The 26941-nt window shown below is 49.3% G+C and overlaps 1 protein-coding gene across 1 annotated transcript; it reads left to right on the top strand.

The window, feature by feature from the left end:
* The first annotated feature begins 1633 nt into the window (after positions 1-1633).
* Positions 1634-22932, top strand: LOC139832603 (uncharacterized). Its single transcript, XM_071822395.1, has 5 exons — positions 1634-1851; positions 11576-11700; positions 11788-12099; positions 12318-12591; positions 22929-22932. The coding sequence occupies exons 1-5, from the start codon at positions 1634-1636 to the stop codon at positions 22930-22932; spliced, it is 933 nt and encodes a 310-aa protein (XP_071678496.1).
* Positions 22933-26941: the final 4009 nt, after the last annotated feature.

Genomic DNA, 26941 nt, shown 5'->3' with positions numbered 1-26941 from the left:
AGCCACTGACAAGTCATGTACCAACCAGCTAAGAACACCGTCCGAGCTGAACTTATCTAAGGATGGTAAATATCCAACTGAAAATCAACATCTCTATAAGCGGTGTTCTTCAGGTCTAGCTGCTTGAACTGGGTATCCCACCAGATCTTCTTGTGATGATATCTTACACCAAAATTCATTACTTTGAGCATTCTAGTGTTCTGTATAAAGAACCTGGAGACAATAACATCATTTCTCCTTCCTCGGTAGTCAGAAATCGAAATTTCTTTGAGGTGGAGATCAAGGCATTCAATGGGACAGGTGGCTCATTATGCAGCACATGAACCTTATTGCCGGTTCTATAAAACGCAAAGAAGTCAAATTAAGTAGTCGATTACAATAACAAAGTACTTCATAGCTATCAACTAATGAATATCTCAGGTGAGTTGAATCATGTGTTAATTGAGGACCGTGGAACAACATAATCCCCTGACACGTTCCAATTTGATAGATGCACTTTTTTACATCTGTTATTGTCATTGTAAAGTTGGGGAAAGGTTACCAACATGGGAAACTCCAATCCGCAACTAGTTGCGGGTGCACCCCATTTTCTTTTGACACTTCCAAGTTTCCAAAAAAAATGTAAACTAAAAGTCTGGACATACATTGTGTTCTATCATGTGCTTCTGTGAAGTTTCATCCAAAAATATGATAATATGTGATCTACACAAAAAAAGAACAAATGATGTGTAAATAGTAAGTCACACTATTTACATATGTCTTCTCTTTTTTACACACATCACATATTATCATGTGTTTATATGAAACTTCACAGATGCACAAGATACAACACATTGTATGACAAGAAGTTTAGTTTTGAACCAACATAATATAACTCCATTGTGGATGTTCTTCTAGTACAATTGTTCAACTGATCTAGGCTAATAACAAGTTAACTCCATGTAACTCTACAGTTTTTGCTCATAGTGGTAAACAGTTAACAACAACGAATTTACCTGGATATATAGCTTCTCCGTGCAGGGAAAGCATCTAAGAAATGCAAGTAGTTGATCTAGACGAGGGCCGTCAGATTTTAGAACCAAGTTCTTCACTGTGCACAGAGAATTTTCCAAGCTTATGGGCATCATCCTCTACAGGACAATGGTACATATGTCAAAAAAAATAACAAAAATGTGAGTTAATTCAACAAGAAGAAGGCTGTTCTACCAAAAAGTTTATGCGTCCAATAACAAGTTGGCAGCCAGGGTACGACGCAAAGCCCAACACCATCAACTTTGGTGCGTTGGCGACCTGGATTAGTAGTGGAACATCATCAACGCATATGACCAATCTCTCGAGGCAAGATGCATCCATAATTTGCACCGTGTCTAACTGAATAAGTTCGGTGGTGTTGCGTTTCCAATAGCTAGCCACACTAATTGTACGAAGATTTGGCATTTGAATGTTGAGTTGGGTGAACCCGTGGACCCCCTCAAGGTGAAGTGCCTCGAGCACAATACAGCGGGTGAACAGGAGGTCGATGTTCGTCGCCTTACAGATGTAGACGTCATAGAGCAACAGCCTTTTGAGTTGGGGGAAAAGAAGCATGGAGTTGGCATGAATCTCGGGCAAATAGCAAGTAGAAATGCTGACAATGCGCAGCGTGGGCGCGCATCAGAACGCGGACAGCGGGAAGGAGCGCATCACTGTTCCAGCATCAAATCTGAGGTTCTCGACGCAAGATAGGGTGCTGGACCGGAACCAGCTGTCGAGCGTGGTGTCGACCTTGCAAGTGGTTCTGAAGGGGTCGATTGACACGCTTACGGCGGAGCCAGGGGTGAGCGGCGAGGATACTGGAGACCGCGGCGATGCGTTTGTGGTTTTGCTTGGCGAGTTGGTCGTCGATCTCGAGGTTAAGTGGGACGGAGTGCCAGAGGTGGCGCCACCGTTTGGAGACCAAGGTTGTGCTTACAGCGGATATAGTGGGCAGGTGGGAGATGATGATGTGGAGAATCTGGTCCGGTAGGCGGCTGATGAGGTCATTGTCGCCGATGAGGAGGTTAAGTGGGACGGAGCGCCAGAGGTGGCGCCACCGTTTGGAGAGCAATGTTGTCCTTACAGCGGATATCATGGGCAGGAGGGAGATGATGATGTGCAGCATCTCGTCGGGGAGGCGGCTGATGAGGTCGAGGCTCGACGGAGGCTCTTCCCGATCTGGCTCGACCCGCCTTCGGGAGTTGAGCGGCTCCGCCTCCATCTGACACGGCGGCGACACACGCAACGCCGCAGTCATCTGCTCGAAGTGTGTAGCAGGTAGCGGAGCGGATCTGCTGGACAGGGGAATAGGCGCAGCGGCGGTGGTGAGGACAGAAAGGTACTCGGCGGTGGATTTAGGTGGATGGCGGATGCAAGTGCACTGGGGGTTTTTGGAGGAGACGGCAAGCGCTATGCAAGGAACTATTCCGGCAGGCGGCCAGCCGGGGTGCCTGAGGAGAGAAAGGTATACTACTACTAATGATGTGGTGCGGCGTTTGCGTCTCCCTTCCCCACGCGTGCAGCCTTCACATTTCACAAGACGTGCGAGTTTTTCAACAGAGATTATCAAGTGGAGAGACTTTCCCAATGCAATTGTCTCTCCACTTGATAATCACTCTTAAAACACCGAGAAGATGGCGGTGAAGAAGACGGAGAGGCAAGGAAAAAAACAATATGAATTGAAATCAAATATAATACGGGCGTTCCTTCTCTCTCTGGTCTCTGCTGCACTTACTGCACCTGTGGTGCAGGCGTGTGACCCGAGAAGAAGCTAATGTACTGTATAGCCGTCCCTTGCACGCCGTGTAGCTGTATTTTGTCTCGTCACATCAGCTCGGGACAGTTTCAACAGAGTTTTTTCTTGCCATCATCATAATAGGCGAACATTACCACGGGCACACGGTAGTGCACATCCAACTTCTACTACTCAATCCTCCATATGCTGCACAAACCACCACTTTAACTTTTTCTTCGCAGTTTTCATGATTTTTAGCAGTTTCCACCATGTGGTGGTCTAATCTGTTGCAATTTTTACCACTTGGTCATCTGATCAGTTATTTTGTCATGTCGATAGCAAAATCAACAAGTGGATGCCAACTTTTTTGAAGGGCTACTCTCTAAAACACAGTTTGCATTATGGCATGTTTGGTATTTTCCCTAGGTAGTACATCCAAAAAAAAATTGACTACATGCTTTTATTTGCCTATTTTAAGCACCTTTTACCATGATTTCAAATTTAGGTCAAACTCACGGGGGCCATAGGATGCACGGCATTTATTTGGCAATTGTTTCAGTATGGCCAACTAGTTAGGCCTCCTTTGGTTCATAGGAAAAGGAAAATCATAGAATTGGGATGTCATGTCTACTTGAATCCTATGGGAATCGTTCTCCTTTGATTCATATGATTGTCATAGGAATTATGTTGGATTTGGTTCTTATGGGAAAAATTCCTATACAAGTCATTTGATTCATAGGAACTATTCATATAGGAATCTTGTAGTGCAAATCTTATAGGAAAAAACCATTAGCTAATACCTCATGGAAAAGTTCCTTTGCCACAATAAAAGACACATCATGCCGAAGTTTTGTTCTAGGACATGGACACGTTCAAACTAATCATGGTAATAGATGATACAACATCGCACACATAAATAGACGACATGTCTAAAATCATACATTTTTTGAACACAGAAATGTCCCGAAGGACCTGGCGACACTGCTTTTATATTATGATGATGACGGTGGGTAGTTGATGGCGAGAAGGTTGATGCCTTGCTAGGTTGGTGTACGTTGCAAAAAGAACAAAGTTGGTGTGTATTTGTTTTATTTGTTCACCATAATACTGACATGGCCATCGATTTGATTAGACAACACAAGCCTGGGACGTTTCACTTATTTATTGTAGGGAGCACGATTAATGGACTGTAATGATGGGGCTACTCCTATAGTCCGTCTGCTCCTACTAGCGTGTCGGGTCACAGTCACACTCTCCTCTTTTTTTGAACACATTCACACTCTCCTCTTTTTTTGAACACATTCACACTCTCCTCTTTTTTTGAACACATTCACACTCTCCTCGAAACTGCAGTAGGCAGTATATGCATAAGAGGAGGAGCGTCTCGGTTCACCTCCGCCGTCTATCCCCACTCCGCCCAGCTTCCATAGCACGCGCCTGCGTCTTCGCCATGGCGCTTTCGCATCCTATCCAGCAGTGCCCAGTTTGAGAGCCTCTGTTCTCCAACTCAAACCCCCACCTGCCGCCATTGATCGCCATCTCTCTCCCAAAGTTCGAATCAGTAAATCTCCCAAGAAAATACCAACCCCATTGTACCACCTGCCTCATTGCGATGGCAAAATCGAGCAGGGTCTGTGGATCTGGGCTGTTTCACAAGGTGTTTACGGAAGGCCCCCTTGAAGTGCTCATCAGCCAGTGCGACGCCATCACCGCCGCGTCCCTAGTCGGTTCCTCCAAAAGTATTCTTCAGTCAGCCAAATACAGTACCACTCTGCCTGCTTCTCAGCCGTTTGGCCTTCCATGTGTTCTCTGTTGTGACCCGGCGGATAAACCATGGGAGTTCAAGGAGGATTTGCCGGTGCACAGCAAGTGCAAACTAGTGCCGCTGGACAGGTTCTCCTATGATTGCCTAATGCCACACGGTAAGGATGAGGAGCGGGCAGGCGCCAATGGAGATTGGATCGCCATGGTTGGCCCCAAAGGCAAGTGGAACCTCCTCAATGTCTACACTCATCGCAAGATTAAGCTTCCATCTTTGACGAAGAAGTTTGAAACCACACGCAATCCACTTATATTCGAGTATCAGGGTGATGCTATTCAACTGCAGAAGATAGCTATTTGCCAAGTTCCTACAGCTGCTAGGGGGTATAAAGATTTCTCCCTTGTCGCAATCTTCGACTTTGCAATTGCCTACCTCCATGGTGAATATCCTCGTACATGGATATTTCTTGAAAACCAGTTTCAGTACGGCGCCATATACTGCGATGCAATTATACATAACGGACTTGTGTTCGCCGTTACTGGGCTTGGAAATGTTTATGCATGGGATCCTAATCAATTTGGTAACATTTCCTCCCTATTTTTTTTATACGTAACCTATATAGTATTTCACCTCTTATTTGTTGAACTGTCTTGGCATCTTTTGGCTTAAAGGAATTCCATAGGCGCACACCATAACCCTCTTGTGGTATGGACATATATAGAATTTAACATCTATAGAAATTTTAGTATGGTCTAATGTGCATGTTGTTCCGTAGGAAAAAGGCCCCCTAGTAATTAAGTTTCTTTATTATTACTCCCTGGAAAATTTAAGGTAGAGTAGAAATAGAATCAATAAAGGTGCCATGCAATATTGATAAAGACTTTCATTTGTTTATATTCCCCGGGTTCTAGAGAATAAGGAGTACTATATTCAAACCATCTAAAATTTGGACAAATATTTTGGGGAACATGTTTTAAATCCATATGAAGTTTTACCAAGATGTTCAAAATATATTTCAAACCATCTTATGTTCGACCATGATTTTATAAAGTACTAGTATTGGCATCTACAATATCAAATCAATATCACTAGTAGATAAATCATGAAATATATTTTCATGTGACGCATTCCTTCCTTTTTCAAGGTCCTATAGTGCTCCCTGCTCCATTCATTCCGTCGACGGCTGGATTTGATGACGATGATGATTTTGACTCTAATAGTCGTACGTGGTGGCTGGCAAGATCTCAAGATCGTTCTAGACTTCTCCTGGTCTATGCACGTGGCGTAATGTATTTTGACGCTGACGGTGCTCCAAGTTATTATGATAGTACCCCTTCTGTCCATTGCGGTCGCGCTGTTCACAGCTATTCGGGGTATACCTGCATGGTATTCTCGAATGACACTAGTCGGTTACTTCCAGCCAACCCGTGGGAAAGCGTTACTAATCTTGGAGACTATTCTATGTTCATTGGGTTGAACTATTCGATTTTTATGCCAGTGGGTGGTGCAACATTTCCCCCAGGATATTTGACAAGAAGAAACTGCATCTACACCACGCCTCAGGCCATTGGCTCTCAGTTTGACACATCACATCAAGAAATTTTCCGCTTCAGTCTAAATGGCGAAGACCACCAAAGCATCTCTTTCTCAAGCAGCGGTCCAGCGGCCAACTAGCATACGGGGTTTTGGTTCATCCCAAGCTACACCAACGCGCTGGACTGGAACAAAGACAATCAGAGTTAGGGATATTTATGTAATAGTAGGATCATACTAGTAGCTAGCTCAGTTGGTCTTGACTCCTGTTTAACTATTTATAGCTAATGTACTTAGGTGATAAATTGATGCTATTTGCATGAACCCAGGTGCTTCTTGTAATTTGATCAAATACAGTCTATACACATGCATGGTTGTTTGGCTGTTTCAGTGTCCCTAGAGGCATACATATATACTGTTATTCAGCAATCTTTATTACAGTACAAAGGTCTTAACCTCATGGTTCACAGAAAGTATAAACGTAGATCAGCCATCTAAACATAGAAGACATTCTAGTGTATGATTCTTACATATACACATCAACATCCTATCAGAAAATCTTAATGTGAATTGTACTGGCTGTACAAACCCGTGCATCATTCTCTAGCCGGTTGCACCCAAAAACCAAATCGTGGTACTTCATAGTTGACTGTATGTAGGACAACATACGGATTTAATGCGAAGCCATGGGTATCACACCGCATGTGAACAATATTTCACATGGTTGGAGGTACTCCATATGGCATTTAAAATCATTCCTTGTCCTTCATATGGCCCTAAAAATAGTACAGTTGGATTTATGGGTTTTAATTTTTTATTAACACACTCAATTAATTGCCCAAACATTGATTAATAATATTATTAAGGGGTGTGATGTTGAAAGCCATAAGAACAATGTGCCAAACAATCTGTCGTCGTGGTGAACGAGCAGATGCCATAGGATGGCTTAGATTGGGGCCGAATGGACGCAAGAGGATTCGGGGGAGGGTTTGCGATCAGGTGGGAAGAGATTCCGGATGGTTTCCTCAAGAACTTGGCCAAGGCCAGAAGTTGAAGAAGAAAGACACAAGGAAGAACTCCCTCTAGATCACCATGTTCATAGATTCACACAAGTTACGTGCTCGCCTTCCTACATACACGCGTACATACTTGCCCGTGAAGATGGGCTGCCCCCTCTCCTTATGTAGGGGAGAGGGTGGCTTACACTGCAAGAAACCCTAATGGCATCTTTGACTGGACAAACTACTTTACAGAGTTACTGTACAAAGCTACTTTAACTGGCCACTGTACAAAGCTACTTTAATCATAGATGACACCGGGGCCTTCTTTTATCATAGAAGCTGACGTCCCCCGGCTTCTTTCTCCGTCACCTCTCTCTTTGGCGCCAGGGCTCTGAATAAAGTTACTTGGCGTAGCTCATCCTTGTCTTCTTGCTCTGAAGAGAATCTTTGACCAGTCCTGCCGACAGGCTCTCCTTTCCGGTATCTTTTATACCGGGTCCCGGCATACCCCTTTGGGGATACCGGCTTAGCCTTGCTCTCCCGGATTCCTTCTAGGCTTCCGGCAAGAACATTAAACCGGTATCTCGATGGCTCAAACCATCCGGTTTGGCATGCCTTTGGCATACCGGGGGTTATCCCCCCAACATTAGTCCCCGAAGCTGGTATAGCCTGGAGGATTTTATCCTACAGACCATGCCAGGTTTTCATCTTTCTAAGATACCGGTTTAGTCACTCATCTCTTGAGCTTAGTTCCGGCACCTTTACCCTTGTTCCTTTTCTTCTCTTTGCAAGGCTCGTTCCGGCATCTCTTTTTTCCGGCACCACGTGTCTCTGCTCCTTCCTCGGCGAAGTCGAGAATATATCGGGCCCGCGCCCGTCGCTGACATGCGCACCGTAATCGACGCGCCAGCGTTCGCTGTCACATCGTTTCGACTCCCGCGCACGCATTTAATGCACCGCAGCGGATCCCACTACCTCTTCGGGATCCCGCGTGCGCCTCCGTGTGGCCTCCGTTTCGCGCGCGTGTATCCGTTCGCCACGTGGCGGCCCAAGGTGCGAACCGTCGCGGGCCGCGAGGCGAACCGCCGCGGCCCAGCGGTTCGCTGCCCACTTTCTCTCTCTTATATAAGCACAACTGCCCGTTCCCCTTCATCTTCTTCGCATTCTCCTCCTTCGCGCACAGAGCTCCACGCCTCTGCGCCTCCGCCGCTCTCCGTCCGCCGTCGCCCGTTCAAGCTCCGGCGCCCGGCGAACTTACGCCGCCCCTCCGCCGAACTTCGCCGTGCGGAGTTCTTTGGCAGCACCTTCCTCGCGTCCGCCGCATTTGTGCTTCTTCGCGAGCTTTTCCGCTTCGCCATCGACGGAGCTCGCCGGCGACCGCAGAGCCGCTCCACCGCCAGCAAACACTCCCCTCAGCGTCCGCGCCGCTCAAGGTTGGTATCAATTTTGCTTTACTCGCCGTTCGCTTGCTTTCCAGATCTTGAGCCTTTGGTGTTCTTATTTGCTCCTTTTCTTTGGTTTTCTTCTTACTCGTAGATCTTCACACGGGGTTGAAGTTTGGGATTCCTGTTTCTCCGCCCATCCTTGCGATGTCCGACGAGGATCTTCCTGCTGCATCCTCTTCTTCTCTTTCTCTCAAGCGCCGTAGACCTTCTCCCGGTGAATCTACGGCCTCAGATCCAATGGAAACCGATTCCGGCAACCAGCAGGAATCCGGTGACCCAAGAGTCCGGCGGCCACCTAGAATCCGGTAGCTTTAGCCAAGCTTCCGGTAGCCAAGAGGCCAGTGGCTCGGTCAAGCCTCTAGCAGCTCCAGCCAATCTTCCGGCGAGGTGCCTTCGCCAACCACCCCCGCAGCCTGGATCGGCTCCTACGTTATCGAGTTTGAGATCGATTGGCTGTACCGGTCTCGGCGGAGGCCGGAAGGAGGTGCCCGCCGGATTCCGGATCACGAGATAGAACCGGATCCGGAAGCCGACGAGCATGTTGTTTTTCTCGCTCACTTTGAGCGGCCGGCCTTCCTGCCTCTACTTTTTCCGGGATTTCCTGGATTTCTACGATCTCCAACCTCACCACCTTCACGGCAACGCCCTTTTCTATCTTTCTTGTTATGCCACCTTCATGGAGGCTTACATCGGCATTCGTCCCACTCGTGAGACATTTGCCCGTTTCTTCAACCTGCGGATCAACTCCGTCCAGGGCAAGGAGATCCCCAAGCCCAAGCCGCCCGTGCGGCGGCTCCTGCATCGTCGGCTCCCGCCAAGGGAGCACTTTTCTTAAGCTTTCCGGCCTCGAGTCTTGCCGCACTGGCAAGGAACTTTCTTTTACGTGAAGAACACCGGCCGCGCTGATCGCATCAATCTTCCTCCATATCAAGCGGGGCCCCCAAGAGAACCAATCGGAGCTACAACCCAAGGACGGAACACGCCGAAACCAACCGGGTAGTGCGTTTCTTGGCCTCTACGAAGAAGGAGACCAACATCTGTTCTGACGATATCATCCGGACTTTCATATCGCGCCGGGTGCTTCCTCTGAAGCGCCGCGCACATAGGATGAGCGAGATGTATGGCCCAGGCGATCCTACCAAGATCACAGGCCGCGCTCTCAGCAAGAAAGACGTTGTTCTCAAGGCCAAGCAGATTTGTCAAACTGCTATGCCTTTTGCGTGGGACTGGGGCCTCCTTCCCTCGGTTTCTCTAACCGTCCGACCCAAGAAGTAAGAGATTGCGCAATTTGGGGTTGTCTTTGCCGGTAAGTTTCGCTTTTGCTAACCATCTTTTTATCTTGTTTCAGGCCAGGGACCGCTTCCCCTCTATCCGAGCAGAGCCGCGAGGACCTCTCCGGAAGCGTGCCTTTGACTCCTTCGACCCGGATCCCTACATCTTTTGGAAGGATCTGAAGATGGGGAAGACTCCGGCTGCGCGCCTTGGCCGGGACCCGCCGGAGCCCACCGGAAATCCGGAGGAGCTGGTTGTGCTCGAGGTATTTTCTTTTCCGGCTTCTTATACTTTGCCATTATCGCCTTCTTGCGAATTGCTTCTTAGCCATATCCAACTCACAGATCCACGAGCGCGTGCCGCCCTCGCGCCGAGGCCGGCACTGAGTTTGTGGACAAACTCATGGCCCAGGGCCGAAGAACAAGCAGCCGGCATCTACTGCCGGCTCCAGCCATGCTCCTCCCTCCAAGCGCTTCCGGACGGAGCCCGTGGGGGAGAAAGAAGTGGGCGTGCGCCGCTACGGGCGCAAAGCGATGCCAACCGCTTCCGGGTAATTTCATTTTCCGGCTTGCCTCCTTTTTTGCTAAGTTCTTTTTCCGGTTGCTTCTTCTCAACCACTTGTCTTTTTTCTTTTTCTCAGCCCCGCTCTCAAGCTTGGCCCAAGGCCATCGGGCTCTGAGGGATCCGCAAGGACCTCAACCCCTCCTCCTCGTTCAAGCCCGGCACCATCCGGTGCCGTAACACCTCTGCCTCCCTTTCGGGGGCACAACAAGTCGGGCGTGCGGCCCCTTCACTGTCAGATCACCGCACGGAGGAGGATCTTTCCTTCCTCCCGGAACACCAAGACACCGGCGCCAGCAACACCGGCGCCGGAGAAGAAGAAGCTGCCGGGCGGGCGGAGCCTTTTGCTCCTCCCGTCCTCGAAAAGACAACCTCCGCGCCGGAATCTTCCGCGCCGGAAGGCTCCAAGACGGGTGACGCTCCTAGCGCTCCCCTTCTCCACGCACCATCCTCATGCCTCCGCCCGAGGCTCCTCGCGCCCAGCCCTCCAAGGCCGCTCTGGCGCGCCGCCGGCTAAGACTTCCGGGGCCTCTTCTACCGCGCCGCCGCCCAAGCCCTCCAAGCTCATCAAGGGGAAGGCGACGGCCTCCAGCGCCCCTTCGGGCGGCCAGCAGCCCTTGGTGCTGCACGTCTCCAAGGCTGCCAAAAGCGCCAGCATGAAGGCCACCGGCCTCCTCGGCCGCATTACGGAGTTCCAGCGCCAAGGCCGGGACCTGGGGCACCTCCTGCCGTATGCCCAAAAATGGAACGCCGCGGACATCACTCCGGCGACCCGCGGCATGGGCAAGGATCGGCTGCCGGCACCTGATCCTGTCGGGGATCGGTGTTCTGAGGAGCACTTCATGCGGCTCCGGGCTGCCGTAAAAGAGCTTGACCGCGCGTGGTACGATTCCACGAACAATCTGACGGTATGTTCTATTAACTTTCAACCTTTGCCGGTTTCTTCGTTTCCGGTTCCGCTTTATCTTTTCCTTAGTTTCATGCCGGTTTCTCTCTTGTCTATCTTCCCAGTCCCCGAGTTTTGTGGTGAGAGCGCAGCTCTTAGCGCAAAACTTAACTTAAGTTTTTAGCGCAAAACCGGCACTGCCAGTCCCCGAGTTTCGGGTTAAGAACTTGGTTCTTAGCACAAAATTTTACCTTATTTCTTCTTTTTCTTGAACAGGTCACCGCTGACACTCGGAAGGCCCTCTTCGAGGAGCTTTTATGGGAACACCGGGAGCTCGCTGAGGCACATGACAAGTGCCAAGGTAAGTTTCGTTTCACCGGCATCTTTGCTACCGGAAACCTCTTTTCCTTGTGATATTTACAATTTCTGTTCAACGGTGATCCCGGAAGCTTCCATCGATGCTCTCAAGGAGCAGCTCGCCACGGCCCAACGTACTATTTTTTCCTTTCTCCTTTGAACTTGGTTTCTTTTCAGTTTTACTAGTGTAGCCTTGCTAACACTCATTTTTCCGGTTACAGGGGAGAAGGATGAGCTCAGCCGGCAGCACCAGGAGGAGCTAAACGCCCTCAAGACCAGCTACCAGGAGCTCAAGTCTCAGTTGATTCAGCTGGGGCTTGACCACGCCAAGGCCCTCAAGGCCGCTGAAGTGACTGCAGCGGCCAAGTTGGACGAGGCTCTGGAGAATGCCTGCAATGCCACTGTGGTGTTGCGGGCAGAGCTGGAGGAGATGACCAAGGCCCGGAAGGGTGCCGAGGAGAAGGCCGCGCGGCTGGAGGAGGGGCACAAGGAGTGCGATCAGCTGATCCTGCAGACCGACACACTTGCCCTCCGTAAGTTGTTTTCTTTTACACTTTGACTACTGCATACGAGCCTTTTTTCCTTCGACCCCATTTTTGTTTCCGCTATCTTTCCGTCCGGTCTCTCTTCTTCCGGATTCTTTTCTCTCCGGTCTCTTTTTCTTCCGGTCTCTTTTTCTTCCGGTCTCTTTTTCTTCCGGTCTCTTTTTCTTCCGGACTCTTTTCCTTAAGCTTTTTCTTTCTTTGCACAGGCCTCTTTCCGGACTCGCAGAGGTATGCCGTCAAGAAGGTCGACGCGCAGCGCAAGGACAAAGGCCAAGCGGATCTTACCGTGCCATGGACGCCCAAGGACCATCTGGTCGCGCTTAACGCGCGGGTGTCCCATATGCGCTGCATAGACCGCAATCTTTCGGACATCCCTGATGTAGCTACCCAGCTATACAGGACTTTATGGCCTGGCGAGGAGGTGCCGGACACCTTCTCCCTCATCAACGACCGCACGAAAGGTGCCGGCGGGGAGGATCCGCGAGTGGCAGTGCTCTGCTGCCCGCGCTGGAGCGGACTCCGCCCTCCGCGTCGCCTGCTCCTGGTACCCGGAGCTCAATCTGGACGCCCTTACCGGCGTGCGCGAAGGCGCAGAAACGGATCTGGACCCGATCCTCTCCGCCAAGCGGCAGGATCGCGCGTACCGCATCGCGGAGTATGCCGACATGCGCACCTTCATCCCTCCCCCTCCTGGCGTCACGGATTATCTCGACGAGGAGGAGGGTGAAGCCGAAGAAGAGGTCCCGGGCGATGCTTTGGTGCCGGCGATGCTCCTCCGAAGCCCTGCTGCATGATGATTTCCTTTGAAGTGTTTGCTCATTATATCTGTTGGTCCTGTTGCTTTAAGACAATATCTGTTAAATTCTGCCCCGGAATGCCGGGGCTTATGATGTAAAACTTAAGTTTGCTTGTGGTTGTGCTACAACATTTCCTGCCGGTAAGTTATACCGGTAGCTAAGTACTTATGAGTTTGCCTTAGCATATTTTGCTTTTGGTTCCGCTTTTATCCTGCACTGCAAAGATTTCTCAATTGCTTCCGCATCCAATTTGATGCATACTTGGTTCTTTTGCCTTGGCTCGCCTGCCTTCTCTGGGCGTTCTTTGGCGTATGAGCACAAGGTTCTTTCACCAAACAAGCATCTTCTTGAACTTAGAAATAACTTTGAAATTTTGCAAAAAACCGGTTTAACCGGGTTAATTAAATTTTTCAGATTGTTCTTTCCTGCTCTCCCTTTTCGCAGTTCATGTGCTTATCCCCTACCGGTTTATCTTGCTTGCCATGAAGCCGGTTTGCGGACAGCAGCATGAGTCGAAGACTCCGGTAGGATTTAGCACACTACTAAACCGGAAAGAAAAAACATTCAATAAGCAACCGGTAAACTGAAAAAATAGACAAGTTACATGCAACTTAAGTTGGGGTAGTCCCGAGATTCACTCAAGGTTAGGCATCTTTTATTCATAGCATATAAGGTACAAAAAGGAACTTCTTACACCACCACTTCAAGAGTAGAAAGGACGCAACAGAGCTACGTTCCATGGACGCTTGCTCTCCTCGCCGGACCTGTCCGCCTTTCCTTTCTTCCATTCCTGTGCATCTATCAAGTAGTATGCATCATTGTGAAGCACCTTGCTTACAATGAAGGGACCTTCCCACGGTGGCAAAAGCTTATGCCGGCCGTCGATGCGCTGCACCGTGCGAAGTACAAGATCTCCTTCCCGGAAAACTCTTGGGTTAACCTTCCGGTTATGATAGCGTCTTAGGTTTCTTTGGTAAATGGCTGTTCTTGCCAAAGCCAGCTCTCTTGCTTCTTCTAGTAAGTCCACATCGTTTTCTCTGGCCTCTTTGACCTCTTGCTCAGTATAGAGCTGTACCCTTGGTGAATCATGGATGATATCGGTTGGTATCACCGCTTCTGCTCCATAAACCATGAAGAAGGGAGTGTATCCGGTAGATCGGTTTGGAGTTGTTCTTATACTCCACAGTACTGATGGTAGTTCATCGAGCCAACATCCCGGTGACTTTTCCACCGCATCAATGAGTCTAGGCTTGATACCGGAAAGCACCAAGGCATTCATTCTTTCTACTTGGCCATTGCCCTGTGGATGTGCCACTGAGCACAAATCCAACCGGATGTTCTTTTCTTCACAGAACCTTTTGAACTCACCTTGAGCAAAGTTGGTTCCGTTATCAGTGATGATGCTGTGCGGGTATCCATACCGCAAAATGACATCTTTCAAGAATTTCACAGCTGTATGCCCATCACACTTTGCGATAGGTTTTACTTCCAGCCACTTGGTGAACTTATCCACCATGACCAAGATGTGAGTCATGCTGCTTCTTGCAGTTTTGAATGGTCCAACCATGTCAAGGCACCAAACAGCGAATGGCCATGTTAGCGGTATTGTCTTTAAACCGGATCTTTGGGGTATGGTTTTGCTTGGCGTACCTACGGCAGCCGTTGCATTTTCTTACCAAATCCTCAGCGTCCTCCAAAGCAGTGGGCCAATAGAACCCATGCCGGAATACTTTTGCTACCAAAGCCCTTGATGAAGCATGATGCCCACATTCTCCTTGGTGAATTTCCTCAAGCATTTCTTTTCCTTCCTCCGGTTCCACACATCTTTGAAGGACACCGGTAACGCTTCTCTTGTACACCTCACCATTGATGAATGTGTAAGCTTTGGACCTTCTTTGTATCCTCCTTGATTCATTTTCGTCGGTAGGCAAGGTGCCGCTGATCAGGAATTCCTTAATAGGTTTAACCCATGATGGTATTTCTCGAACCAAAAACACCGGTGCATCTATCTCCATGCTATCTACCAGCATCGTTTCTTCCGGTATGGGTACAGAGTCCCCGAGCCTACACGGAGCAGTCCCCGAGCTTGCCGGAGCAGTCCCCGGTTCCCTTCATCGATATCCATGGGTACTACGTGTGACTCTGGTACAAAAATTGATTCTGATTCCGGGCTCGGCTTGATCGATGGCACTCTTAGGTGAGCCAAAGCTATTCGGGAGGAATTTCTTGCCTAGATGAGCCCAACTTGGACAAAGCATCCGCGGCTTCATTTTCTGCTCGCGGCACATGGTGAAACTCACATCCTTCGAAGAATCCGGCAATCTTTTGCACGTGAAACCGGTACGAGGCCATGTTGGCGTCTTTTGCATCCCAATCTCACGAGCAACTGCTGTACCACAAGGTCTGAATCGCCATAGCAAATGATCCGGTGTGCACCGATTTCTTTTGCGACCTTAAGCCCATGGATCAAAGCTTCATATTCAGCGACATTGTTCGATGCCCTGAAATGTACTTGCAAAACATACCGGAGGTGGTCTCCTTTTGGTGAAGTAAGCACCACACCGGCACCTAGACCTTCCTTGAGCTTAGATCCATCAAAGTGCATCTTCCAAGTATTCTATCCTCTCGATCCGGCGGTTTGTATTGCATCTCCGCCCAATCAACAAGGAAATCAGCCAAAGCCTGTGATTTTATGGCATCTCTTCTTTCATATACCGGCACGTACGGTGATATCCGGATCGCCCATTTTGCAATCCGTCGGCGGCATCTTTGTTGCACATGATGTCGGAAATTGGTGCTTCACTCACCACCTTCATGGGGTGTTCCTCAAAGTAGTGCTTGAGTTTTGTGGCGGCCATGTACACGCCATAAGTCATTTTCTCGGAAGTGAGGGTAGTTTTGTTTTGAGAGGGAGAGCACCTCGCTCAAGTAGTATACCGGCCTGCGGACGGTTTTTCTTCCTCTTCTCTTTCAACCACAACCACTACACTCACAACCCGGTTTGTTGCTGCTATGTATAACAGCATAGGCTCCCTTTCTAGAGGTGAAGCGGTACGGGTGCTGTGGCTAGCATCGTTTTTAGCTCCTTAAACGCTGCGTCACTGAGGGGTCCAGACGAACGTGTCGATTTCTTCATGAGAGCATAGAGTGGCAGAGCTTTTTCTCCCAACCTGCTTACAAACCGGCTCAGCGATGCCAAGCTTCCGGTAAACTTTTGCACATCTTTTAACTCTCGAGGGATAGCCATTCTTTCTATCGCCCGGATCTTTACCGGATTAACCTCTATGCCCCGGCTTGAAACCAGGAAACCGAGCAGCTTGCCGGCGGGGACACCAAAGGTACATTTTGCCGGATTGAGTTTCATCCGGAACCGCCTTAGGTTATCGAATGTTTGCCGGATGTCATCGATTAAAGTGTTTTTTACCTTAGTTTTTATCACGATGTCATCCACATAGACTTGCACATTTTTTCCAATTTGATCAAACAAGCATTTTTGCAGACGTACGGCTGGTACGTTGCACCAGCGTTGCGCAACCCAAAAGGCATAGTGACATAGCAATAAGCCCCGTGCGGGGTAATGAACGCAGTTTTTATTTGATCTTCCTTTTTAAGGGAATTTGGTGGAAGCCGGAATAGGCATCCAGGAAGGACAACAACTCACACCCAGCAGTTGAATCAATCACTTGATCGATTCGTGGCAAAGGAAAAGGATCTCTTGGGCAAGCCTTGTTCAGGTTGGTGTAGTCGATGCACATGCGCCACACCTTCGGAGCTTTTGCCTCCAGGTTCTCATCTTTCTTCTTTTCAACCATTACCGGATTGGCCAGCCACTGCGTGTGCGTGACCTCCACAATGAATCCGGCAACAAGCAGCTTGGTTACTTCTTCTCCTATGATCTTTCTTCTGTCTTCAGCGAACCGACGCGGTGGTTGCCGCACCGGCTTGGCATCTTTCCGGACGTTTAGAGAGTGCTCAGCCAGCTCCCTCGGAACACCTACCAAATCATCAGCTTGACCAGGCAAAGATATTCCGATTCTCACGGAGGAAGCCGACGAGCGCGCTTTCCTATGCTTGATCAAGGCCGGCGCCGATACGAACGGTGCGCTCTGGGTAAGCCGGATCCAAAGCACAATGTTCTTTGTTTCATTGGTTGGCTTGAATGCCTGTGTGCCCATGTTCTCAATCATAGCCGATAAACTCATTTGTGAGTATTGAGACAGAGCAACATCTGTCTGCATTATTTTCTTTTCCTCCGCGATCACCAGCGATTCTCGCTAGGTTTGATCCGGCAGATGCGCTTTCCGGTGAGATCTTATAGTTTCCCACCACGTCAATGGCCCACGAGGTGCGGCATCTTCATCTTGAGGTAAGCCGTATGAGTGGTGGCCATGAAAGCAGCCAACGCCGGTCTCCCCAAAGAATGCATGGTAGGGACTGTCCAGATCCACCACCTCAAACTCCAGATTTTCCACCCGGCAATTGTCACGTCCTCCAAATGCCACGTCCACCCGAACTTTTCCTATCGGGGCACGGGACAAGCCGGGGCGATCCCATGGAACGTTGTGCGCGTTGGCTGAAGCATGTTTTACGTTATGCCCAGCGTTTGCATGGTGTGCTTGTACATGATGTTGATGCTATCGCCATTGTCTATCAGCACCTTGCTGAACTTCACTCGAGTTTGCGGCCCTTTCATGATCGGGTCCACATCTAGCGCATATCGTCGCGGATTCTGCATGATCTTTGGGTGATCCTTGGATGACCAGGTAATTTCCTGATTGGACCACATCATGTACTTGGGAGCTGCGGCATCACGGCATTGACCTCCATGGAGCGCCGGTGTACACTTTGCCGGTCTGTTGGCTCGATGACAAAGACAACACGGCACAGATGCGGATCTTCGTAAACATTCCGGCCTAAAGGTGCCGGTGGAGGTGGCTGGTTATCATTTTGCTCCACCCGGTTAACTTGTCGGTACCGCTGCCGGTTTGGCTGCACCGGTAAGGCGTTTGCCGGTAAGTGGTGGTGGTGGCGGTCGCTGTTGTTGCTGCCGCGGCATGTCTTGCGGTGGCCGCGCATCTTTCACTGTTCCTTTTTGCATCAAGTACTTGGTCCAGGTACAATCCTTCGTCAGATGGTTTGACGGATGTGCCGGATTCGGCGTGTGCCACCGGCAAGGTTGATCCATGGCAGCTTCCATGGTGTATTTCGCGGGTTCTTGCCAGTTCTTCTTGGACCTGTGGTTTCTTTTCCACCCATTGTTTCTTAGGACCCGCCCATGGCTGCGATCCGGTTTTTGCCTCACGGCTGTCGCTGGCCTCAAAGTTTTCCTGCACAGAAGCAACTTGCTGCGGACCGTACCTTCGATCCGGAAAATCTTCCCTTCTTTTGTTATTCCGGTTGTCCGGTGTTGTTCGTGGCGCGGCTGTTCCGGCTCCGGTTGCCTTTGCCGGTTGCGTTGGGTCTCCCAACGCATAGCTATCCGCCACACGTATCATCTCGCCAACGTTGTCGGCATGTTGCGCTGCAACTTTTGCCACAACGGTGAACCTCTTCTGCATCCTTTGCTAAACCAAGCAATGGCTTGTGCCTCGATCACCCCCTCACAGGAGTTCCTTGTGGTGTTCCACCGGGCTAGATAATCCCGGTCTGTTTCGTTCGGGCGCTGCACGCACAGAGCAAGTTCTTTGCGGCCTGTTTGGCCTCTGATAGGTGCTGCTGAAATTGCTCACAAAGGCCTCCTCAAAATCCAGCCAGCCATTTATGCTTCCTGCCGGCAAGTTGTTTAGCCAGATTCTTGCCGGTCCAACCAAAAACGATGGTATGATCCTCACGGCCCAACGCCGGTTTCCTCCTCCTGCTACGGTTCCTCCACCGCCTGCAACGTATACCGCGGTCACGTAATCCGCGAGCCAATCTTCCCGGCTTCGTGGTGCCGTCATACGTCTTTGTGTCACGGGGCAACATAAAGTTGCGAACTGGTGGTTTTTCTTTCATGATCCTTGGGCCAAAACACTTTGGACCTGGAGGACCTTCCTCCTCGATCATTTCTGACAAGTATACTCTATCCAGACGGTGCCTCGCATCCCGTTCCGGTAAGTATCTCTCTCCCAGGCGTTCTCCCAATGGGTTCCGGTATGCTGCCGGTTTCGTGGAATCGGCTTCATCGTGATATTCGGCACCGCGGCCCTTGCCTGCCGATACCTTGGGGGATCTATTTCCTCCTCCTCGTACGCTGCCCTTGCAGCTCGATAGTTTTGCCCGGTCTCATATCTACCGGCATGATTGTTTCCGGCATAGCCTACGGCATAGCCTCGCTCCGCCCCTTGGCTTTTCTACCGGCATCGTGTTGCCCGGCTTGTTGCTTTCCGGCAAGAACCGGATCGTACACGATCATCTGCTGCGCATTCACGTCTTGTTCTCTCCTTCTATCCGGAGGTGGGGACGAAGCCTGCCCATGGGATTTGCTACCGGCATTCTTTGTTGAACGCGCGGATTTTGAGGCCGCTGCCTTGTTCAGCTTAGCCAACTGCTCAGCATTTTGCTGCTCAATGGTTTCCAGCAGCTCTCTAACACGCTCTTGCTGCTTTACCAAAGCCTCTCCGGAAAGCGACTCGCACAGCTCTACAGCGGCCTTAGCAGCTTTTATAGTTTTATCCGGGCTGCTATACTTAGGCTTTTCCACGATGCTAACAGATGCAGAGGCGCTCTTGCCGGTAAGAATCTCTTTGCGCAAATCTTGATCTAGGTTGCGAGCTTTTAGCCGGTTTTCCGGCATCCTAGCAGCATGCGCGCCACCCGAAGCAAAGCCATGGGCAGCGTTATACTCACGTACGGTTAGGTTCAGCTCGCGCTGCGCCCTGACGATGTCCTTGCCGCTCTCCAGCATCTTCTGGCGCTGCGCCTCCAGCTCCGCCTGAGCCGCTGCCGGATCGATGTTCTGCGCGATGGGGGTGGCGAGGACGTTCATCGCCGCCTGGAGCGGTGTCTCCGGTGGCGCGGATGATGCTCCCGCTGCGCCTGCGCCGCGCGCTCGGCGGTGGCTTAGCCGCACGGGTCGAAACCGCGCGACCGGCACCTTCAGCCGCAACCTCCTTTCCTGCACCAGCCACACCGGTCATCATTACCTCGACGCTGCCGGCGGCGCGGCCAGCACAGAGCCATCTTGGCGGGTCCGGTGCCACCAGCACCGGCGAGAGGCGCCGCGCACGGGGACGGTGCCGAAGTAGACGCGATGGCTGCCGAACTCGATGATGCGGCCGTTCTTGGGGAAGACGCCGCCGTTGGCGAAGCAGCCCGCGTTGTCGTTGATGAAGTCCATGGCGTAGATGCTCTGCACCAACGCGGACACCGTACGCTCGCCGGAGATCTCGAGAACGCCCGCCCGAATGTGAACTCCATCAAGCGCCACTTCAGGCCCCACGGTGGGCGCCAACTGTCGTCGTGGTGAACGAGCAGATGCCATAGGATGGCTTAGATTGGGGCCGAATGGACGCAAGAGGATTCGGGGGAGGGTTTGCGATCAGGTGGGAAGAGATTCCGGATGGTTTCCTCAAGAACTTGGCCAAGGCCAGAAGTTGAAGAAGAAAGACACAAGGAAGAACTCCCTCTAGATCACCATGTTCATAGATTCACACAAGTTACAGGCTCTGCCTTCCTACATACACGCGTACATACTTGCCCGTGAAGATGGGCTGCCCCCTCTCCTTATGTAGGGGAGAGGGTGGCTTACACTGCAAGAAACCCTAATGGCATCTTTGACTGGACAAACTACTTTACAGAGTTACTGTACAAAGCTACTTTAACTGGCCACTGTACAAAGCTACTTTAATCATAGATGACACCGGGGCCTTCTTTTATCATAGAAGCTGACGTCCCCCGGCTTCTTTCTCCGTCACCTCTCTCTTTGGCGCCAGGGCTCTGAATAAAGTTACTTGGCGTAGCTCATCCTTGTCTTCTTGCTCTGAAGAGAATCTTTGACCAGTCCTGCCGACAGGCTCTCCTTTCCGGTATCTTTTATACCGGGTCCCTAAGATACCCCTTTGGGGATACCGGCTTAGCCTTGCTCTCCCGGATTCCTTCTAGGCTTCCGGCAAGAACATTAAACCGGTATCTCGATGGCTCAAACCATCCGGTTTGGCATGCCTTTGGCATACCGGGGGTTATCCCCCCAACACAATCTTTGCTAGCGGATGGTAAATGTATACCCATCAGAAATATTAGTACTACTAGTAGTACTATCAAAATAATCAGCAGATGTGCATGTTTCTTTGGTCAGAATAACTGCTGCACCATCTTAAAAGTAAATGGCATGACCATTTATTTGATTTGATAGCGTGCAGCTAGATGGCGTACATTACTATCTCTACTTCCTTGGGTCGCCCAAATCTGGAGTACTAAAAGCAAATCCTGGTGATTCATTTGACAAGACAACATAGATGCGTCCAAATTTCTCCGCCCATATTATATTATAGTAATATACGAAATCTGGAGTGCGTTGCCTCGTTGCCTTCCAAGAGAAGCTGCATTCCTTGCCAAAAAAGAGAGAGAGGCTGTATTTATAACTACCTCACCGGCCGCCACTAGTACAAACCATCACTCCCTCTCCACCTCCACCTCCACCTCTTCCCTAGTAGCTCCACCTCCATATCGGCGACGGACCACAATCGCGCGTCTTCGACTTCCTCTTCGACGGCGGCGGCGACAGAGGCGTGAGGCACCTTCTCCGCGGCGCATCACTCATCCTCGTCCCGCGGCAACAATGGCTGTATGTGAAATCACCATACCCTTGTGTATGGTAGAGATGATGATGTGCAGATAAAATTTTATTGGCGGTTGCTCATCCTTGTTTGAATATTTGGTGTAGATTCACATCTAGGGCAGGGTGTTAAGCGGGGTGGGTAGCGGGCTAGCTAGTTTCAGTGCGAGTGCTTTAAATCTGCTCTAATCTCAACCACTATTTTCTCTAATTTTCTGCTTTGCGGGATGATTCGCGGACGCCGCTTGCAACCCTAATCTAGGGTATTGATCCTAGTTTAGTAGACTACTAGGATTTACATGCCAATTTGTTTTTAGACTAGATCCGGATATTTGTCAATACTACTACGTACTTCTTCCGTTCGTATTTAATTGACTCTAGTTGAAAGCATCGACAGTTCATTTTCTTCTCTCCCTCGCGTCGACTAATTAAAACCGAACAGAGGGATTATTAGGAATCCATGTGCATCCGTACTACCAGTAAGGTATTGCGTTGTTGCAGAGGCTCAGTGTAATCAATATCTTTCTATATTAATATACTCACTTTATCAGAAAATAAATTAGTAATCCATGTTCAAACTTGCTAGTTTGATCGACGTTTGATGATGATTTGCGAGGCCATGTATGGGCCTAGTTTTTTTTGCCTGGTGGTCAGTAGGCTGTTGATTTTTTTTTTGCTTGGTTGATCTGTGGTCGTTCCATGGCCACTGCTGATTAAGCATTACTAGAATCAACAATTTTTTGCTTGTCTGGTGATTGGAAGTGTATGCGCTCTTCTGAAGAGCACCATCGCACGATGATTAGTCTTAATGGAGATGCAGATGTCGATCAAGAGGGAGAAACATATCTTGATCATGCATTTCTCACGAGATTACTTGGTGATTGGAAGTAGAATCCACAATTTGCTGTGCAAACTTCTCAACATATGCATATATTCAATGAATTGGCTTTATGTGATCAATAGTACTTCTTATTGCAGATGGATGGAGGGGAAAGAGCGAAAAAACCGATACTTAGTGAGATGACTTCTCATTCTGTGACTTCTGATATCCCAGATGACAAGGTAAATATATAGAACGACGATTCGTAGGTGATAAAAGCAGAATCCATAATTTGCCGTGAAAACTTCTCAACATATGCATATATTTGATTAATTAGTTTTATGTGATCAATAGTATTACTTATTCCAGATGGACGTAGGGGAAGGAACGAAAAAGCGGATGCTATGTGAAATGACTTCTAAATCGGTGTGTTCTGATATCCCAGATGACAAGGTAAACATATGGATCGACGCTTGTTTTGTCGCTGCCCCTGTTAGATGGCTAGATGCTCTGGTCTAATTTCTGTTCATGTGCTTATTATTGCAGAAACATAGAGTTGAAGAAAACTCTATATTGTCTGATGACAAAGGTGAAATGGCATGCCAGTCTTTTAAACCTCCGACGCCACCTTGTTTACTGTCTATGGAGACTGATGCAGTGGACCTCGGTACCGATGAGCCTATACTGGCATCATCGTGCCACATGGAGAAGGTTGTGGATTGGGTTTACCCCCGCTGTAGAAACTGGTGGTGCAGCTGGAGCTGCTAGTGTAGAGCCTCTAGTGAACGGTGTCGTGCCACGGGAATTCTCTGAACTGGAGCAAGACGGTTTACCTATTGTCAAGACCGATGTAACTGGTGCGGATGCTGGAGTTGCTACTGATGATCCTGCACCCGAAGTTGCCACGCCACCCGAAAGAGGTTTTGTTTTGGTAGAACCCGTCATGACTATGCCCACAGTACTGACTGGTGGTGGACCTGGAGCTGGTAGGGTAGAGCCTCTAGCGAAAGGTGTCGTGCCACGAGAATCCTCTGAAGTGGATATTGGTGGTTTACCCTCTGTAGAGACTAGTGGTCTACCTAGAGCTGGTATTGTAGAGATTTCAGCAAACGGTGCTGTCCCACCCAACTCCTATGAACTGGAGCATGTACCTGATGTGCCTTCTGTAGAACCTGATGCACCTGTAAGTAGTGGTGATGATTCCGCTGAATCTGATCAAGAAGGATCTGCATCTCGAGGACAAGATGTCAGCTGTCATTCACCTGAACCCGAGCTGTCCTTCAAGCTCTAAAGATCCAGTTGGGTGGTTCACAGGACCAGCTACTCCAAGCCGTTGTCACTACAAAAGACCAGCCAGCATGCTTCGTCATCTCCTGCATACTGTTTAACAAGCTGAAGCACTGCAACTGGCGCATTGTTCAATCCCATCAGCATGGAGAGAGGAGCTATGTTTATGTCAAGATGATTCATGCTGATTTGGTAAGGTTACATGATAAGATGTATGGGTGGGGTGAGGCAAGAGCCACATTTTGCAGCATTCACACAGTCTTTGCTCTTGAGCCAGACCCCATGGATGCTTACCCAGTGGTGCAGCTGTCCTGACTTGATATATGTTTTATGATCAGTATGCTGCTGTCGTGGAACTGTGATGTGGAGCTACCTTTCTTATGGTTTCTAGGCTTTTGGTTTCAACATGTATTATGGAGCTTACCTTAGGACTTTCGCATGCGTTTGGCTGTTGACCTGTAATGTTTGTGGTTGGTTGTCTAATCTACTTGGCACAATCACATTGCAAAGGCAAATGTTCCTTTTCTCTTTAATTGTTATTATGATTTATGTGTTATAACCAGGCAAGAATATGCAATCTTGGTTTTCTGACCGATATATATTTACATACAACTTTTGTTCACATAATAACACTTACACGGGAAAAGAGTAGCTTTCTCTGTTGGACAAACACCAAACCACAAAAGGGTAACAACACAATATCCAAACTAGGTACGGCACTTGTTGAGCATACATGACTTTTGGCGTAAAATCACGTTAACCAACACTAGCATCATCTTGTTCTTTGCAAGGTGCTATGCTTATCAGTCTAATCCCAATACACCGCCTACTTCAGGTGGCACGATGATGTCAAGTGCAGGCTCACCAGTACCAACTCTCTTGCATCAGTCTCCATTGAAGGTACGCCACTGCTGCAGTAGACACCATTAGCAATGCAAGCTGAAGGTGTTCTTATCCTCATATCAGGATCACATAATATAGGTGTCAAGCTACATGCACTAGCCAACACAATCAAAAGTCCGAACTAGGATCGCTAGGAAAAAAACATGAAGATTTTTTTTTCGAATCCCACGCTGAACATCTTTTTCACTAATTAGGTAAGCTCCTGCTGACAAACATATTACAGCAACTCCAGCAGTGGCTCTATATTTTGGCGCTGTGGGCTGATGCTGCGCATGGAGCCGGCAAAAGCTTCACCGGAAGCTGCAAACTGTGGCGGCCAAATGCAGGGCTGAAACAGCGTATTTTCAGAGGCGCTATAAATGCAGCGCCAAAAACAGAATATAATGAAAAATAGAGTGCAGTAAAACAGAAGATCAAACAAAGACTAGAAATAGACATAAAATAGGATAAAATTAGCTTGATAGATACTCCGTAGTTCATATTTTTACAAAGTAGTGCGATAAAACTAAACTAAAACTCGACATCTGACGAGTCCGGTGTCGTGCCCGACACCGGATCCGACGAGAAGAGGTCAATCCAACGGGGGTCGTCCTCGCCAATGGTGGTCGGCCCGGCGAGCTGCGCTTCAATGAAGGCCCGCTTCGTCGCCTTCTCCGCCCTCCGTCGTGCGCGGCCCTCCTTCTTCGCAGCCCGCCTCGTCGCCTTCTCCGCCCTCCGTCTGCGGAAGTGCTCGTTCTCGGCGGCAACATCCTCGGGGAAGCGGGCTGCCCACTCGCGCGCCGCGCACTCGTCCCGCTCGGCGATGCGCAAACGGCGCTCCGTCTCGCGGCGGTGGCGCTGTTCCTCCTGTCTAACGATGTACGGCGGCGGCGCGAGATCCTCGGCCTGCTGGCGCGTCCACATGTCATGGAAATTCATCAACGATCGTGGGTGCCCGAGCCGCCACGCCACGGCGTCGTACGCGCGCGCGGCCTCGTGCGCGGTCTCGTAGGTGCCGAGGCCGATGCGCTCGCCGCCGTCACGTATCTCCGCGTAATACGTACCTTTGGGGCGCGCGCAGACGCCACGGTACCCCGTGCCCGAGACGCGGCAGTACCGCGAGCTCGACGCGAGACGAGGCATGGCGGCGGCGGCGGAAGCGGAGCCGCGGCGGCGATATTAGGCGCAGATGGGCAAATTTCAGCAACCCGTGTCCATCTTTTTTTTTGGCAGGATTACGCCATGTACCACCTTCCAATTAGAAAATAGTACTTGTTCGGTCTTCCCTGTTGGGCCCAATATTTCACTACGGGTTGCCAACGCCATCTACATGGTAATTGCTATCGGCCTACTTGCTCCTGTCGAAGCCCAATAACTACAAATGGGCCTTTCGCTCATGCAATTTCGGCCCTTTTCTAATGAAACACAGATCCTATGAATGGCAAAAAAAACGCAGAGATTATACATAAAAGTTGTTTTTATTTATTTTGAATTATTGGGTTCCAATTTTTTAAACTGCTCATGCCCAATATGAAAATCATTGATCGCTCCATACCCACATGGATAACGGTATTTTTAATAATTCATAAAGTGGATTTGAAATTTAAAACATATCCTAATAATTCTATGATTTAATCTATCAACTTGCAAGATCTTGGAGAGAAAAAGCTTGTATTAGTCTGCAGAATCCTCAACGTTTCAAAGGAGGCAGTGGATCAAAAGAAAAAAGGAAGTAGCCAGAAATTAGGGGTCAAAAATAACTCCAAGAAATGAAACTTTTATTGTTCGTAGAGGATGACATGCAGGACCCATGAGCCAGCAGCTTACTCAACATTTCAAAGGTGGCATGAGATCGAAAGAAAAAGGCAAGTGACTAAATATCAGGAGCCAAAAATAATCCAAGAAATGAAACTTATTGTACATAGAGGATGACATGCGGGTCCCATTTTGCAGCAGCGGTTTCAGCGTTTCAAATGCGGTTTGAGATCAAAAGAAAAAGAAAGTAGCCAGAAATTAGGGGGTAAAAAAACTCCAAAAAAAGAAAGTTGATTGTACATAGAGGATGACATGCGGGTCCCATGAGTCAGCAGCTTACTCAACGTTTCTAAGGCGGCAGGGGATCAAAAGAAAAAGGAAATAGCCAAAAATCAGAGGGTGAAAAAAAAACCAAGAAAAGAAATTTTATAGTACATAGAGGATGACATGCGGGTCCCATGAGCCAGCAGGTTCCTCAACGTTTTCAAAGGCTGCTGGGGATCAAAAGAAAAAGGCAAATAGCCAGAAATTAGG

The sequence above is a fragment of the Lolium perenne genome, chromosome 6 (genome assembly GCF_019359855.2).
Source record: "Lolium perenne isolate Kyuss_39 chromosome 6, Kyuss_2.0, whole genome shotgun sequence".
NCBI lineage: Eukaryota > Viridiplantae > Streptophyta > Magnoliopsida > Poales > Poaceae > Lolium > Lolium perenne.
The sequence above is the reverse complement of the archived record's forward strand: the minus strand, read 5'-3'. Positions and strand labels throughout refer to the sequence as shown.

What these genes read in the sequence shown, in the direction of transcription:
- LOC139832603 (XM_071822395.1), top strand. Translation starts at nt 1,634, where the DNA reads ATGCGCAGCGTGGGCGCGCATCAGAACGCGGACAGCGGGAAGGAGCGC. An exon ending in ACTGGAGACCGCGGCGATGC is followed by an intron (nt 1,852 to 11,575) that starts GTTTGTGGTTTT and finishes TGCCAAGGTAAG; the next exon opens with TTTCGTTTCACCGGCATCTT. An exon ending in GCAGCTCGCCACGGCCCAAC is followed by an intron (nt 11,701 to 11,787) that starts GTACTATTTTTT and finishes TTCCGGTTACAG; the next exon opens with GGGAGAAGGATGAGCTCAGC.